Source organism: Engraulis encrasicolus, chromosome 24, assembly GCF_034702125.1.
Source record: "Engraulis encrasicolus isolate BLACKSEA-1 chromosome 24, IST_EnEncr_1.0, whole genome shotgun sequence".
NCBI lineage: Eukaryota > Metazoa > Chordata > Actinopteri > Clupeiformes > Engraulidae > Engraulis > Engraulis encrasicolus.
This window is the reverse complement of record NC_085880.1, coordinates 14,698,613-14,714,778: the sequence shown is the minus strand read 5'-3', so window position 1 is coordinate 14,714,778 and position 16,166 is coordinate 14,698,613. Positions and strand designations below refer to the sequence as shown.

General features: G+C 40.2%; 2 protein-coding genes across 2 annotated transcripts in view; one reads left to right on the top strand and one right to left on the bottom strand.

Moving 5' to 3' along the window:
* The first annotated feature begins 5,343 nt into the window (after positions 1-5,343).
* On the top strand, positions 5,344-7,513 carry LOC134441682 (cerebellin-1-like). The gene is made up of 4 exons (XM_063192078.1): positions 5,344-5,699; positions 6,481-6,627; positions 6,912-7,043; positions 7,236-7,513. Exons 1-4 carry the CDS (start codon positions 5,453-5,455, stop codon positions 7,511-7,513), a joined length of 804 nt encoding a protein of 267 aa, XP_063048148.1. The 5' UTR covers positions 5,344-5,452.
* A 6,898-nt stretch (positions 7,514-14,411) lies between these two features.
* LOC134441681 (b(0,+)-type amino acid transporter 1-like) overlaps positions 14,412-16,166 on the bottom strand; it is a 43,237-nt gene continuing 41,482 nt past the window's right edge. The window contains exon 12 of the mRNA XM_063192076.1: positions 14,412-15,251. Coding sequence (XP_063048146.1) covers positions 15,190-15,251 — 62 coding nt within the window. The 3' untranslated portion in view covers positions 14,412-15,189. The remainder of the gene's footprint in view (positions 15,252-16,166) is intronic.

Below are 16,166 nucleotides of genomic sequence, written 5' to 3'. Positions count from 1 at the left end.
GGATAACTCCCAGGTTATTGTACATTTGATTTAAATCCACATCAGTTTCTCAGAACCCACAGTAATATTGTCAGGTTTCAGCCGACAGCGAGCACAATTGTGTGTGAATAGCGCCAGCCTTATGGGCTCCTAGGTGAACTGCAGGCACGGGTTGGATGGCGAGTTTGGACACTGTATGTAAACCCACTGTGGTATATACATGTGTGTCTCAGTGTTTATCAACACAATGTTATGAGTAGGGGCAAGACACTGGCAGCCAACCACATAAGCTAATTTTTTGACCAACAGCGGTTTCCAACAATCATAGGTTGAGTTGTGCGTAGCTAGGTTCGTGCAGTCAGGTTATAATTAACAAAATTTAGAACATGTATTAGAGAGAGCCTGTCGAGTTTTCCTGTGACATTGCCTGCCCCACCCCTCATTTGTCTCACCTGTCGCAATTGATCCCATTTTAGTTATATTAGGCTCGTTCGTGACGAAGCAGTGCTGCTTTTGCTAAGCAGTGAGCATGCCCACTGCCTAGCAAAAGCAGCACTGCTTCGTCACGAACGAGCCCATTGGTTTCCGGTTTGACCAGTTTTTGTCTACTTACCAGTACTGATTTCACCTGTGCTCAATCTGCTTAACTTGTGTCCCCACTTTTGTTAATGACATTATTTCCCTCACCTGTGTTCTTGTCTGCCCTGGTACCTCGTTATCTTGTCTGCCTTTAATTATAAGTGAATTGATCATGCACTTTTGAGTAAAAGCATGAAAATTGGTACACATATACCTCTTCCTATACTTATTAATATAAGCGTTGGAGGCGTCGCAAAAAATGAAGAATTTTCAAGATGGCCGCCAAATCCAATATGGCCAACCCAAATTAATGAAACTACCTGACACGTTGTTGTAAAAGCATGGAAATTGGTATATATATCCTTCTTGATATGCTGATTAATATTAGCATTGGAGGCGTAGCGAAAAATTATGAATTTTCAAGATGGCCGCCAAATCCAATATGGCCAACCCATATTAACGAAACTACCTGACACTTTGTAGTAAAGGCCTGAAAATTGGTACACATGTCCTTCTTAATATGCTGATCAATGTTATTGTTGGAGGCGCCACGAAAAATGCTGTATTTTCAAGATGGCCGCCAAATCCAATATGGCCAACCCATATTAGTGAGAAACCATCATGCACTCCGTCATAAATGCCTGAAATTTGGTAAATACATACTCTATGATGTACCTATTAATGTTAGAAATGCAATTGTTGCGTAAAACCAAAATTGAAATGTTCAAAATGGCCACCAAATGAAATATGGCCGACCCATATAACAGGAATTGTATAGCAGATGAGTGAATCCATTATGCACGTAGTAAAAGCATGAAAATATACATTTCCTTCTTTTCAGCTGATTATTAAATGTGAAAAACACAGAATTTTCAAAATGGCCGCCAAATCCAATATGGCCAACCCATATTAACTACCGGGCACTTTGTGGTAAAAGCATCATAATTGGTAGCCTACACAGTTACATCTTTATGTGCAGATTAATATTAGGAATGGAGGTATGAAAAAAATTCTGAATTTTCCAGACAAATCAAACATGTTTGACCCATATTAGTGAAACCACCATGCACTTTGTAGCAGGAGCATGCAATCAGCACACATATACTTTGTATAATAATGTATTGATATATATTGATATGTATAATAATGTAGAAGGGTTCACGTGAGAAGTGCGTGAACGCACACAGACACACACACACAAGTAATAGTCCTAAAAAAGATTACTCTGGAAGTGATCCTAACATAGCCTAATTTCGAAACATCAAACCCTACCCTACTAATGTTATATATAGATATGTAGTGTTACATATTGTGTTACAGTACATTAGTGAAACCAGGGCACAATTTGCTGCGAAAGCATGAAAACACATGTATCTTTTTATTGTGTTAACATCATCAAAACATCAAAAGAATTTTCAAGATGGCCCCACTTCAAATATGGCCAACCCATAGATGTATAAATGGGCATAAAATATCCTATATTTATCTCAGTATAAATTTCTCTGTACTTGTAGTAGAAACATATTTGTAGTCTTTGATGAGTCAATAAATATTTTAGTCACATTTTCAATGGATTTGAGCCATTTATCATTGAAATAAATGTGCACAACCTTCATTCAAGTACTGTAGGTAACAAAACAAAATCTTGTCCCCCCTCAACATGGGGGTTACATCAAATCTTATCAACTTCACCATGCTTATGTTGTAGTTTGCATATTACCTTGAACTACAAATACAGAAATGGGGGTTCACCATAAGCCAAATCTTGCACACCATTATTATAGCCAAAAAAATGAATCCTAATACTGTACAGGTAAACTTTCACTCAAGGTTACTCAAATTTACATACCCAGAGTTGACTTTGCACCAACTGTACCATTCACCATTTATTCAAAGTTTGTGTGTATCTTTTAATTAGGCATTGTTGGCAGTTTGATTGATGTTGGCCATGGGATATATTACAACCTGGGGAATCCCATGCTGCTTTGCACACTTTCTGATCTGAAAGACAGCATGGATTCCATCCCTCAGAAATTGCATATGTAACCTTCAGAGTATCTCACTTGTGAGATCAACTGGTGTTAACCAGGCAAGACATACCCATACAACATGCATGGGACAGGATTGCAGTTTGTTTGAAAACCTTGAAGTACAGCTAGAAATAGTAATTAATTATTGGTTTCTTTTCTTAACCATGTTTTAACCATGTCCATGAATTGACAAATCTTGACCCTTTTGAATTTGTGGTCATGAGAGGCATATTAAACACAAGGCCTATGAAGTCGTCACTAACTGCTAGAGGTACTGTATATCCCACAATGTGCCTGGAGGATTAATGTATATGGGTTGGCTACATTTGATTTGGCGGCCATCTTGAAAATTTGGGTTTTATTTGCTATGCCTCCATTTCAAATATTAATCAGCATATCAAGAGGTAAATGTGTACCATTTTTCATGCTTTTACTACAAAGTGGGTGTTAAATTCATCAATGGTTCCATTAATATGGGTTGGCTAGATTTGATTTGGCGGCCATTTTGAAAATTAAACTTTCTTTGCAATGCCTCCATTTCTTTTATTAATCAGAATATAAATTATATATATAAATTTCATGGGCTTACAACAAAGTTTCAGGTACAGTAGCTTCATTAATATGGGTTGGCCATATTGGATGTGACGGCCATCTTGAAAATACAGCATTTTTCGTGGCGCCTCCAACAATAACATTGATCAGCATATTAAGAAGGACATGTGTACCAATTTTCAGGCCTTTACTACAAAGTGTCAGGTAGTTTCATTAATATGGGTTGGCCATATTGGATTTGGCGGCCATCTTGAAAATTCATAATTTTTCGCGGTGCCTGCAATGCTAATATTAATTAGCATATCAAGAAGAATATATGTACCAATTTTCATGCTTTTACATCAACGTGTCAGGTAGTTTCATTAATTTGGGTTGGCCATATTGGATTTGGCGGCCATCTTGAAAATTCTTTTTTCGCGACGCCTCCAACGCTAATATTAATCAGCATATCGAGAAGGATATGTGTACCAATTTTCATGCTTTTACTCAAAAGTGCATGATTAGGCCCTTTTGTGTGTCTAATCCGCCGGACTAACTCGGACAATCAAGAATAACTCAATAAATTACCATAGCTATGCGGATGACACCCAACTCTACTTATCTATGTCCCTCAATGACTACGCCCCTTTCAAATAACTCATTGCACTGACCAAATTAACAATTGGATTCCCTCCAGCTGAACACAGAGAAAACTGAAGTCATTATATTTGGGAAAAGGGAGGAAAGGGTCAAGATTGCTACTGTCCTTGAAACTAAGGGTCTGAAAGCAACTGATACAGTCAAAAACCTTGGTGTCCTTATTGATACCAACCTAAACTTGAATAATCACATGGAAGCCGTTACTAACTCTGTATTTTACCACCTAAAAACATTTCTAAACTCATGATCAAAACATGATCTGGAGTAATTGGGCACAATTGTGATGAAGCAGTGCTACTTTTTACAGGCCTCCCCAAAAAGACCATCACACAGCAAGGGTTCTTTCGAAAACAAAGATTGACCACATGACTCCAATTCAATGCATTGGCTCCCAGTGCTACATAATCGGTTTTAATACATTACTTCTTGTGTTTAAATAATTAAAGGTAATGTTTCAGCGGTATGCACCAACTAGGTCCCTAAGATTACATTACATTACATTGCATTGCATTTGTCAAACAAGAGCAATGGAGAAGAGAAGAACTTGCTGGTAATCCCAATGTTCAAAACAAAGTGTGAAGAGGCAGCCTTTTTAGATCCTACTACGCTGTAAAGCCTTTGGACCAGCTTCCAGATGATGTAAAAGAAATGCACACAATACTGATCATTTTAAATCTAGACTCAAGACTAAGCTGTTCTCAGATGTCGACCCCTAGCAGCTCTGAATGATAGGCTATGTATTTTTTTTTATTCTAATTTAATGTCTTCATCTTATTTTTTTCAATTGTCTAATTATTTTTTTTTGTTTTCTTTCTTTTTCTTTTTTTTGTGAGGCACATTGAATTGCGTCTGTGTATGAAATGCATTTGCCTTGCCTCGCTTTTTCTGTATATTTAAGCTTTAGTGTTTCTCTTGTTCCTGGTTGCGTCATTATCACACTTGTCTTTCATGCAAACCTCTTGATTTCTTGACCTGATTTTGCCAGGAAGTGTTCTTTACTGTTCTTTAGTGTTTCTTTAGTTGTACTGCCCCCTGAAAAAAACTGTGTAAGGGGCTTGGTCTATGCCAAAAATGCCCAACTGCCAATTGCCTCATAATAAATGATACTCAACTTTCTAGCCATAGACGTTTGACTGACTTATGATTTAAACTTTTTGTGACTAAGTTTGTGACATGTGCACATGTCCTGCCTTTTGTCTGTGTCATGCATCTAATACATCTTTTTTTGCGCCTCAAGAATTAGTAATAAATAGGTTTGTGTGCAAGTGTGCATGCCTGCGTGTGTGTGTGTGTGTGTGTGTGTGTGTGTGTGTGTGTGTGTGCACGTACATGCATGTGTGTGTGTGTGTGTCTATGTATGTGTGTGTGTTATTACCAATGTAGCAAAACTGGTTTGCCCAATGGAAGGAAGTGTTTGTCCATATTTCATTACCTGTCATCCCGTTCACCCCATTGGCTGTTTTGGGTCTCTCTTGATTTACGAAAAAAAAAACAGATAAAAAGGAAAATCTTTTGAGGGCACAACCACTGTTGCACCTCAGAGACATCTGTGCGTCTATGTGTGTGTGTGAGTGAGTGTGTGTGACGTGTATTTGGCCTGCTGGGCCTGAATCTGGGACATTAGTCAGCTGGAGGGTACCTAAGCGTGTGTGTGTACGTAGTGCAAGTGTCTCATGATGAAGACAAGAACTCCTGGAGCTGTGCCGCTGGCCCTGTACTGGTGTGTGTGTTTGTGTTTGTGTGTCAGTGGAGTTGTGGCCGATCATGGAGGGGAGGCATCAACAGGACAGGAGTGTGTGCCTGATGTCCACACCGTGCTGAGAGAGATGAGTGCACATATTGCAGAGCAGAAACTGGAGCTCACACACACCAAGACACAACTGGAGAAGGAAATAGAGGAGCTGAAGAGAGAGAATGAAGGTAACCCATACAGAAAAAAATGGCTTAAAACTTAGAATTATTTATATAAAATATACATATTCCGTGTATGATTTTCTCTTGAATGCGGCCCCTTTTGGTGTTTTCTCATAGAGAATTATTGTATGAACAAAACATTATATGAAGACAAGGAAAGTAATTGTATCATACACATTATCTAAATGCCATCTACAATTTGTACTTTATTCATACTAGTTTCATCTAATAATTCTGTATGAGAAAAGGGGCCAATCTTCCCCTGTAAGGTAACTTAAATCTACCCCCAAAAATTGTAGGTTAAATGTAGGTATCTGTTTTCACTGTCATAGAAATATTTTCGAATTTGTAAATCTTGAAATGATTTTACAATATCCTTTCCATATGGGAACACCTCTGTGTGTCTGTGTGTGTGTGTGTGTGTGTGTGTGTGTGTGTGTGTGTGTGTGTGTGTGTGTGTGTGTGAGTGTGTGTGTGTGTGTGTGTGTGTGTGTTGGGGCTGCACGATATCAGAAAAAAATATATAATAGAATCTAAAATAAATAGATTAAATTAAATAGATATTCGATTACAGCATGCAATACCTCGATAACAATTCAAAAAAGGGAAAATCCAGGCAACTCCAGGTGAAAAAGAGGAAGTCCATTAAAAAGCCCATCTTAGGGCTAAAACATGATTAAAAAAGCCAACATGTTTCAACCGTGTGCGTGCGTGTGTGTGTTTCCTTGTGTCCTAGCTCACAGGAAAATACAAATGTACTGTATGTGTGTGTTCCCGTGTGTCCTAGCTTTAGCAGACAGGCTGAGTGCTGCTGAGGCTAGGCTGGCAGCCAATGAGAAGCGAGCTGAAGAGCAGAGCGTCCAATCAGAGCAACTTGAGGCCTCCAACACAGAACTGAACAACACCCTACTCCAGATTACCAGCAATACAGAAGGTATACACACACACACCTACAACAGTAGAGGACTGTGTGTGTGTGTGTGTGTGTGTGTGTGTGTGTGTGTGTGTGTGTGTGTGTGTGTGTGTGTGTGCGTGCGTGCGTGTAAAACAAATAAGGTGGTGTTGAGTATTTTCTACCAAGTAACCCAAAATATTAATAAGACATAATGTGGGCTATAGCCAGTTGTGCAATGGATAACAGTTTCTGTTATAATTATCATTAACCTAATTATAAATATATCATCACACACTCACTGACCTGCTGTTTCTCCTCCGCAGTGAGTAAGGTGGCATTCTCAGCCTCGTTCTCAGTGACGTCTAACAAACACATCGGCCCCTTTGACACAACCATCACCCTTGTCTACGACCATGTTTTCACCAACATAGGCAACGCCTACAACAAACACACAGGTGAGGATAAGACACATAATACACACACACACACACACACACACACACACACACACACACACACACACACACACACACACACACACACACACACACACACACATACAGGTGAGTATGAAGCACTCTTTGTTTTCTGTATGCCTTTATTTGGACAGGGTTTGACCTTTGTTGATCTTTTGTTGTTGCCTTCAGGGATCTTCACGGCCCCGGTGAGAGGAGTGTACCGTTTCGGCTATCACATCTTTGCGGGTGGCTCTCGTAGTGCTGGCGCCAGCCTGTGGCGTAACGGTGTACACATGGTGTCGGCCTACAACCACAAAGCCCCCCACGACATCAACACGTCCCAGGGGGTCACCTTGGTGCTGCAGCACGGGGACACAGTCTACCTGCGCCTGGGGGCCGGGGCGTGGGTCTCTGCCTACACCGGACACTACACCACATTCAGTGGACAACTGCTGTTCCTTATATGATACAAAGACAGGCACACACATGCACATATACACTCCTCATTGTCATATGATACTTTTCTATGACCAGCACTTGTGGTCCGTGTACCATTCGTTCTTTTGTTTTTCGATTCAGAACCAAATAACAAAAAACGAAAAAACGGCTGGTTATTTCATTATTTCGTTTTAGTGAAAAACGAAAAAAACAAATTTTGACCTGTATTTCCAAATTTTATTTTCTACTTCATTTCAAAATAACGCCAATGAAAAAAAGGTTCACGTGCTATTTTTATTTTTTGATATTTTCATTTCTCGGCCGCATGTACCCCGGAAGTTATAGCCTACAAGCCGACCTCGATTAAATAGGTTAAAATCATAACTAAATCCATACTGGATGTTGTCAGAAGAGGTGTTTTGAAACATATATGTGAAATTCACAGTCTAAAGCAAATCCAAACGACAATATTTTTCATGAAAATGTATCAGAAAAGCTTTCATGTCCTTCTACATGGCCTGACGCGCCTTGCCTGCGTGGACGGGCGCCCTCTGTCCATGGTGCTGAAATCGCGGCACCAAAGATTCTTTTAATTCTAACGTCTCTGGCGGCATTATGTGTGAAGCACGTTACAGTTTCATGAGTGAATACGTACAGACAGTCTACAAAAGACCAAACAATACAACCAAACAATACTGTTGTACCCTTAGTCGACATAAGGCTCTCACATGCACGTCACAAAACAATAATCCACGCGGCGGGACTATTTTGATTATATTCCTTCCAAAAAATGCCAAAATGACACAAAACTCAGTAATTTGCATTGTCCGTAATTATACCAAACTAAAACAAAAGTATACACGTAGAAGATAGTCCACGTTACAAAACTTCAACAAAAATGCGAGCCATAGCCTATCACAAATGAAGGCCGTCCAAAATGCTGGTTTACAGTAAAATAAATGGAGGCAATTACCACAAAATCAATAGCATCAGTTTTACACTGGAACTTGAAGTGAAGTTTAAAACTTCACCCCCTCTCATCAGTACAGTAGGTTACATTTCTGAGTAGCTCTAGGTGCGATCAGTCTCTCTGGCATTTGCAGCTGGTGCAGCCCTTGTATTGCACTGCGAGCTGTCCACGTGTGTGGTGCTAGGTGAAATGTGCACTGGCAGCACTCATCGTTGAGTTTGGGAGATGTCTTTAGTGGGAGTATTTGAATGTGTAAAAACACGTTGAACACAGTTAGCTTTGGGAAGAATAGCCTTGCGCCCTATTTGTAAGCCTATGCTTATTACTTGCATCAGCACATTACACTTGCCAAAATAACGTTGATGTGGTGCTGACATTTTACCGAAGCCTAATATCTCAACCAAATCGGGAGTAAATTGAATTATATTAAAGTCTCTCAACATGGCTTACCATTCCATTAGGGATAAGGAGAATGCAGCTCACACACGCGGTGCGTTCCTTTGATAGATGCCTGCTGTGTTAAGTGCTGCGCACGCATTGTGTAGGTTTAGAAAAATGACAGTGATAAACATATCCAGGTCAAAATTACTAACAGAAAAAGAGGGACAATGACAAAGGGAATGAATTCGCCAGGAAGACCGATTTTATTTGGCAAACTAGAGACTTTCTAGGGTTCATGACAAAATAATGCTTGGCATTAGATCTGATGGCTAGTGGGGAAAACGTCAGAGGGCAATTATTTCCGAGAGTCCAACAACAACACAATGTCAAAATGTCATGGTGGACTCGACCACCTGCCACCAAAAGTCAGCCTTAAAAAAAAAAAAAATCCAGATCCCATTCGGCTACTATAGGCTATCTCCACATAAGACAGCTTCGCTGATAAGCCTAGCTAATAGCTGTAGTAAGCCCACAAGACACCAAAACAGTGTTCGGTGGTCGTTGTCTATTACAAAACTGTTAATAAAACCTGGGGTCTTCAGGTAGCCTAGGCCTACGACATTTAAAACTATGTCAGTCGTGCGCGCTGTCAAATGAGAGCCACGAGAAACGCGGTGGAGCGCAACATCGTCCTGTGTTTCGCAACATCGCCAACGGCAGGGGCAAACGCTATGTACTTCCGGGGCACATAAGGCTGAGAAATGAAAATATCAAAAATAAAAAATAGCACGTTGGCTTTTTTTCATTGGCGTTGTTTTGAAATGAAGTACAAAATAAATTTTGGAAATTCAGATCGAAATTTGTTTTTTCTTTTGTCACTAAAACGAAATTATGAAATAACCAGCCGTTTTTTCGTTTTTTGTTATTTGGTTCTGAATCGAAAAACAAAAGAACGAATGGTACACGGACCACTTGTGTCAAATACATGTATTTGTGGCTTCTTTTTTGTGGTATAACCTAGTGATATTCAAAGTGTGGGATAAGGACCCATTGAGCGCAGTGAGGTTGTGCTAGGGGGGCCACCATGGGAAATTGGTAGGAAAGGTATAGCAAAACAAAATAGGCTTAACTGATTAAGTATAAAAACCTAAAGTGAACAAAAATATGTTTAGCAATATTACTACTATTAAGAATAATCTATTGCATCTCTGAACATCACTACTATTATCATTTTATCTAACTAAATAACTAAATCAGATTTTTGGCACCTTAACAACATAGTTAAGATTAAGAATATTGTATGTAAACAGGATATAGATAAATTAAATCGTGCTTTTATTGCCTGTAGAGTTGACTTTTGTCTTCCCGAAAGTCACTCAGGCAGATGCAAAATGCTGCCGCTAGAATTTTAATTAAAAAGAAAAAAGAGACCACATCACTCCAGTACTTAGGTCATTACACTGGCTACCAGTGAGATTTAGAATTGAGTTTAAAAACTCTTTTGATAGTCTACAAGTCACTAAGGTGCTGTTTCCACGTAGCAGGATATTTTTATATGCGGATATTTTTTTTCTCCTGTTGAGGTGTAAACGCAATGTGTGGATAAAAATAAATCCTCCATTGTAACAAATGCGTTTCAGCCCCCTAAACAGGATATTTTTTTCTCCTGCTTTTTTTTTCTCCTGGATTTTAAATATCTGCTAGTGGAAACGGGAGGCCAAAACCAATGCAAAACCAATGCAACCAGGAGAAAAAAATATCCACATATAAAAATATCCAGCTACGTGTAAACGGCACCTAAATGGTTTAGGCCCTAAATGTTGTAGGTACGCTAGAGCAATATGATCCTACTAGATGTCTTAGGTCTTCTACTCGTTGTGCCTAGGGTCAAATCCAGACGGGGTTGAATGGCATTTAGTCATTATTCGGCCATATGCAGAAATCAGCTTCCTGTCCAAATAAGAACTGCCCCCAACATTATCTTGTTTTAAAAAGAAATTAAAAAACAGCTTTATTGTCATCTGCCTTTGGTAATAGAGTTATCCACTATCTGTAATACAATCTACAGTATATTTGTTCTTCTCTCTTCTCTTTCTTTACTCATTGACTCATTGAATGACGGTCAGTCATGTATGATAATGTGCTATATATACAGTAAATAATATTGATTGATTGATTGATGGATTCATTATCAGACTTTATTATATGGTTGTGACGTCATTGGTCGAATGCTCCATTCATTTCAACGGGGCTCCCCAACGTTCGCACGTCTGTTATTTTTCGATAACGGACGGGTTGGTCTATAACAGACCGCTGTCAATGGCAACAAGACTTTTCACTGCTAAAGCGACTTTTCAACAAGACTCTAATCAGCTGCTGTGATAGACAACACCTGTTGTCCTGGCTAGGCTACCTAGCTGTTAGCGGTGTTCCACAACGGCACTGTTTTGTTTTGCGCAGCAACAATCTTTTGACATTAAAAACTATAATAGCCTAGCCTTCACATTAAATAGGCCTAAAGAAATGTCCCCGCCATGTGTGAATCATTTAAGTATATCCATATAATAAGCGGGTTAACTTTCGGCGAGTCGGTCGCTTTGTGGAATAGCAGCACTTCAGAGAGAACAAGACCCCTCCGCTCCGCGTCGGGGTCTTAAAATTCTCTCTGTCGTGCTGCTATTCCACGGTAGCGACCATCTCGCCGAACGTTAACCCTTACGTAATGCATGGAGTTAGGTGGCATTGAGGGTCTAAAGCTGGGCTTACACTGTGCGACTTTTGCCCCGATTTTGCCCCGATTTGACACTCGCACGACATTTTGGGATTCGGGCCGATTTCTTGCTCAATCGCAGGTCAATCGTGAGTCTCGCATCGTGCAGTGTACATGGGGTAACGACAAGCGATTTCGACTCACGACCGTGCAATCGCAGGGTCGCAAGAAAATCAAAACGGTTTGAAATTCTTGTCGTGGCTCGTGCGTAAATCGCAGAGTTAAAGCAGTGCTACGACCCGATTTGACACTTCACATGCACAAATTAATAGGGCCGTGCGATTCGCTGTTGAGAGCGACCTCATCTCCACCTCAGGTGCGCATGTTCCCTCCTCTGCAGACCGGGGAAACATGCCTGTCGCGTCGTACGGTGGAAGCATTTCGGCCGCATCCGACTGTCGGCTCGTGTGGTGTGAGGACGTGAGTCGTGAGCATGTGAACCTTTAAACAGTGAAATTCCATCGTGCAGTGTGAGCAGAAGCTTAAGACTCACGAGTGAAAATATCGCACAGTGTATGCCCGCCTTAAGGAGTTAGGAGGCATTGAGACTCAAATCAACTGAGTGTTCATATGTAGATTTTGGATGTTTTCCTAGATCTTCTTCTCCAATAAAAGTTGAAGGATGAAAGCTATGTGTTGTGTTTTAACTCACTTGCCAAAAATAGAATAAGTCTTGACGTCATTATTAAAAGGGTCGAATAGAATTTTTTTTAGAAAAAGAGAGATTACAAAAAGATTAAAGAAAAGTAAACGAATTGACTATGAAAAGCGTGTAGAATAGTGTAAGAGTAAAAATGACAAAGTCTTGTAATCAAAGAAAATCTGCTCTTGGGCAGTGTCTCACTAACAGCATGGAGTATCCCATCTCACGCAAATGACAAAATGGTGGCAAAGGTTTTAAAACTCTTCCTCATGTCAGCAGGTACGTATGCAAAAGATATTAGGCATGGTGAAGGAAGACACTGTCACCTAATCTACTGTAATGACGATCATAAAAACACATATCACTTATGGATAGCATATGGACGATTCTGGTATTGGAGATGAGCCAGGGCACACTGTTGCTGCCAAATGGCCGTCAACGGGCAAAGGCTCCAGCACTGGGCTCTCGAGATATCAGAAACGGTAAGAGCAAACATACCACATTCCTGTGCCAAACTAGTTGGAACACAGACACAGACACCAAGCAAAGTTTCACACTAAAACTCCTCAACAGTGAGCCGATTTATAGGCTATGCACATCAATCCAGTTTGATCAGGTTTCTGGAGTAACCGGTTTATTCAAGTGCTCATATAATCGGAATAAACTTGGCGAGAAATCTGATTCGCACAGGTAGGTTTTTGGCTTATAAACTGATTTCTCAAGACATGTTTACAGTACACCTTAACAGGTTATTATCGGGCGCATGACATTCTAGAACAGGGGTGCTCAACTGGCGGACCCAGGTCCGGATGCGGACCCAAACGCAATGTCATCCGGACCAAGACAAAATCCATCTGTATTTAATATGTATAAATTATACATGAGATTTCGCTGCCATGCGATCTATAGGTGTATTATGACAAATAAAAGTATCATCACTATGACAACTCAGTGAGTGAGCAAGAGGCCAGTGCGGCCAGCGAGTGAGGCTATTTTCTGCATCGGTCCGTGCGACTTTTTTGGACCCTGGAAACATACGAAATTTGGCGAGTGGACCTTTTCAGTTTCTAGTTTCTAGCACCCCTGTTCTAGAATGATAGCCAATCACAAGCCTTGAATTCCAGTTTCGTGTCGCACACTTGAGTGGAACACATGCAACCGACAGACTACATGTAAAAGACAATAAACAGTTTACTCCAATAACCTGTTTATTTCAATAACCCGATTATTGTGGTAATATAAATGGGCTCAATGTATGGTCAACCTTTGTTTGTCACCGACAAATGCAGCAGGAAAACCACTCAGTTGTGTTACTGACTTTCAACAACACACTATGACGATTGGTCTGCCGGTCTGTTGGAAACTTTGCTTGTTGGAGGGTTAGGGTTTGTAGGTCTGTTTTCAATTTAGCAGTGGATTTTAATTTGCAAGTTTAACCAGTTTCTAATGTGTTACACAGTGGAGGCATTGGTTTGATGGTTATTGGGGTGTGATGTGTAGACATTCTCACTTCACATTTCAGATGTGAGGTATAGCCTACGTGCACTATACACATAATATAAGTTCTCATTGTTTCATAAAGCTGTGGCCTACAGGGATTTTTTTTGGTCATTTTTTAACATTTGTCCTTTAACGCTGGAGAACACTGGAAGGTCTGACTGACTTCCGTACAAGACTGTTGCACAGTGTCATTAGCAATAATGTAAACCCAAACAACAGTAATTAGGTTACACTTAACTTGATGCCGGCGTCATACAGGTACGTATGACAACAGTGTCGCAAAAGTGTGAAAACAGTGTCGTCATGACACAGTCCTTGATGAGTTATGAAAATGATGTCAGTGTCATAAATGTTTTATGGTCATTACGGACATTATTATGGCTGTCTTTACCATAACCGAATGACGCTAATGACAGTCATAACATGTTTGTGACTTTGACAATGTTTATGACACATGCATGACTGTGTTACGACAATGTTATAACACTGTCATCTCACACGTATGACACCCACGTCAAGTAAAGTGTTACCAATAATTATAATGCAAGTGTAAATCCAACTATAAAAAATATAATGCAATAAAGCAAATCCAAGCTATAATAATAATGTAATGTTGGAAATCCAAACTGAAATAAATTCAAAGGGCTTATTCTTAACATTTGTTTTAATTGTGATGAATTAGGCATACAATAAAAAAAGGTCCATCTTTCTAAAAAATAGCATTGCCTATATAAAAAGAACTGTTTTAAGTACAGAAGTGGTCACTTTCTCAAAAGCATGTCAGAGAGAGAGAGAGAGAGAGAGAGAGCGAGAGCAAGTCAGTGTGGTCCAAGTGCTTATTGTCTGAGTCCACATCCTGTCAAAACTGACCCATCTATTTGAATTAATTTTGCATTTTATTTCTAGTACAGTGTGCAAATCTAAAATTCCAGTCAGGCCTCATTATCGTCCTTGCGACGTGAGGCTTGACAATACCGCTGACAATCTCAACATGATCCGTACGATTTTATTCAATATTTGACAAAAACCTAATTCACATAGCCTAGTGAATTAGGGACAACACTGACTTATATGCTGGTTACACATAGACTGGTATTTTGATTAATGATCTTCCCTCCATTTTCCAAAATATATTTGTTCTCACACATAGGTGTAGCTGCATAAATATGCTGTCAAGACCAGTCATGAATAGCGAGAAGGAGAAAGACATTCATGTCTACAGGTTTACATGCAAACAGGAAACCAAAGTTTTATAGAGTTTTTGAAAGACTCTTTTTCAGAGGATGTGTTCTGTATGTGTGAACGAAAGGCCCAAACAAAGTCTGTTGAATTACCCGGGCAAAGGGTATGTGGAAACAGCATGAAAACGGTACCTAACTGGTACCTAAAACTTTTGACACATTTTTGGAAACGTGTGTGTGCGTGTGTGCGTGTGTGGTCTTCAGGCCATCTTCTCTGGGGGAACCACCTGCATCAGCAGCTGTAGATGTGTAGTGATTGGCCCTGCAGAGAGACACATGGTGGTCAAGCTCTCATGTGATTGGTCAAGCAGCTCAAGACATGGCAGTGAGAGTAGATGTTATTGGTTGATGGTGAGAAATTGGTCTACAGGCTGTCATCGTTTCTCAAAGTGAAGTGTGATGCCCACAGATATCCTACAGGAAGACTAGATACGTCATCGCGTATCTCAAGCACGTCCGCACAGGTCGGCCATATTAGCACAGCCTAAACTCTCCACAGAGCCTCCGTTACACCTGAAGTTAACTGAAGAATTGTTATGTTATTCCGCTGAAATATTGACACGTGTATATAAAAGGTAAAACGCCCAGGTGAGTAATATGCTTCCCACTTATTTATTAGTCCAAAAATAGAGATAGACCAAGAGCAAATACACATTTTAACTAGAGATGTCCGATAATATCGGCCCACTGATGTTATCGGCCCGATAATACATAAAAATGTAATATCGGTCAATATCGGTATCAGATTTTTGACCTATTAAAACCGATATAATAATGCTTGAATTACTGTACACTTTTCTGATTAATTATGTATGGAATAGCGGACGACGAGGTCTTCCGATATCAAGGGAAATAATGGATGAGGCGGAGCGTTCTAAACAGCCCGACGGCGCAGCCGAAGGGCTGTTCGCTTCGCCAAGTCCATTTTCCCTTGATATCGGGACACCTCGAAGGCCGCTATTCCGCTTTAAGTATTAATTTATTAATATGTTGATCTAACGCTTCGTGAGAAAGTAGATTAACCACTGCGCTTGGTACGTTGCTATGGGCACCACTTCCTAATCTAGTGAGACGCGCCTCTATCGGAGGCATGTAAGGACGCGCGCAGAACGCTGGGGTGACTTGACAACCAAATACGATAGAATTGACGGCTAGGTTTTTGACTTGACAACCAGAT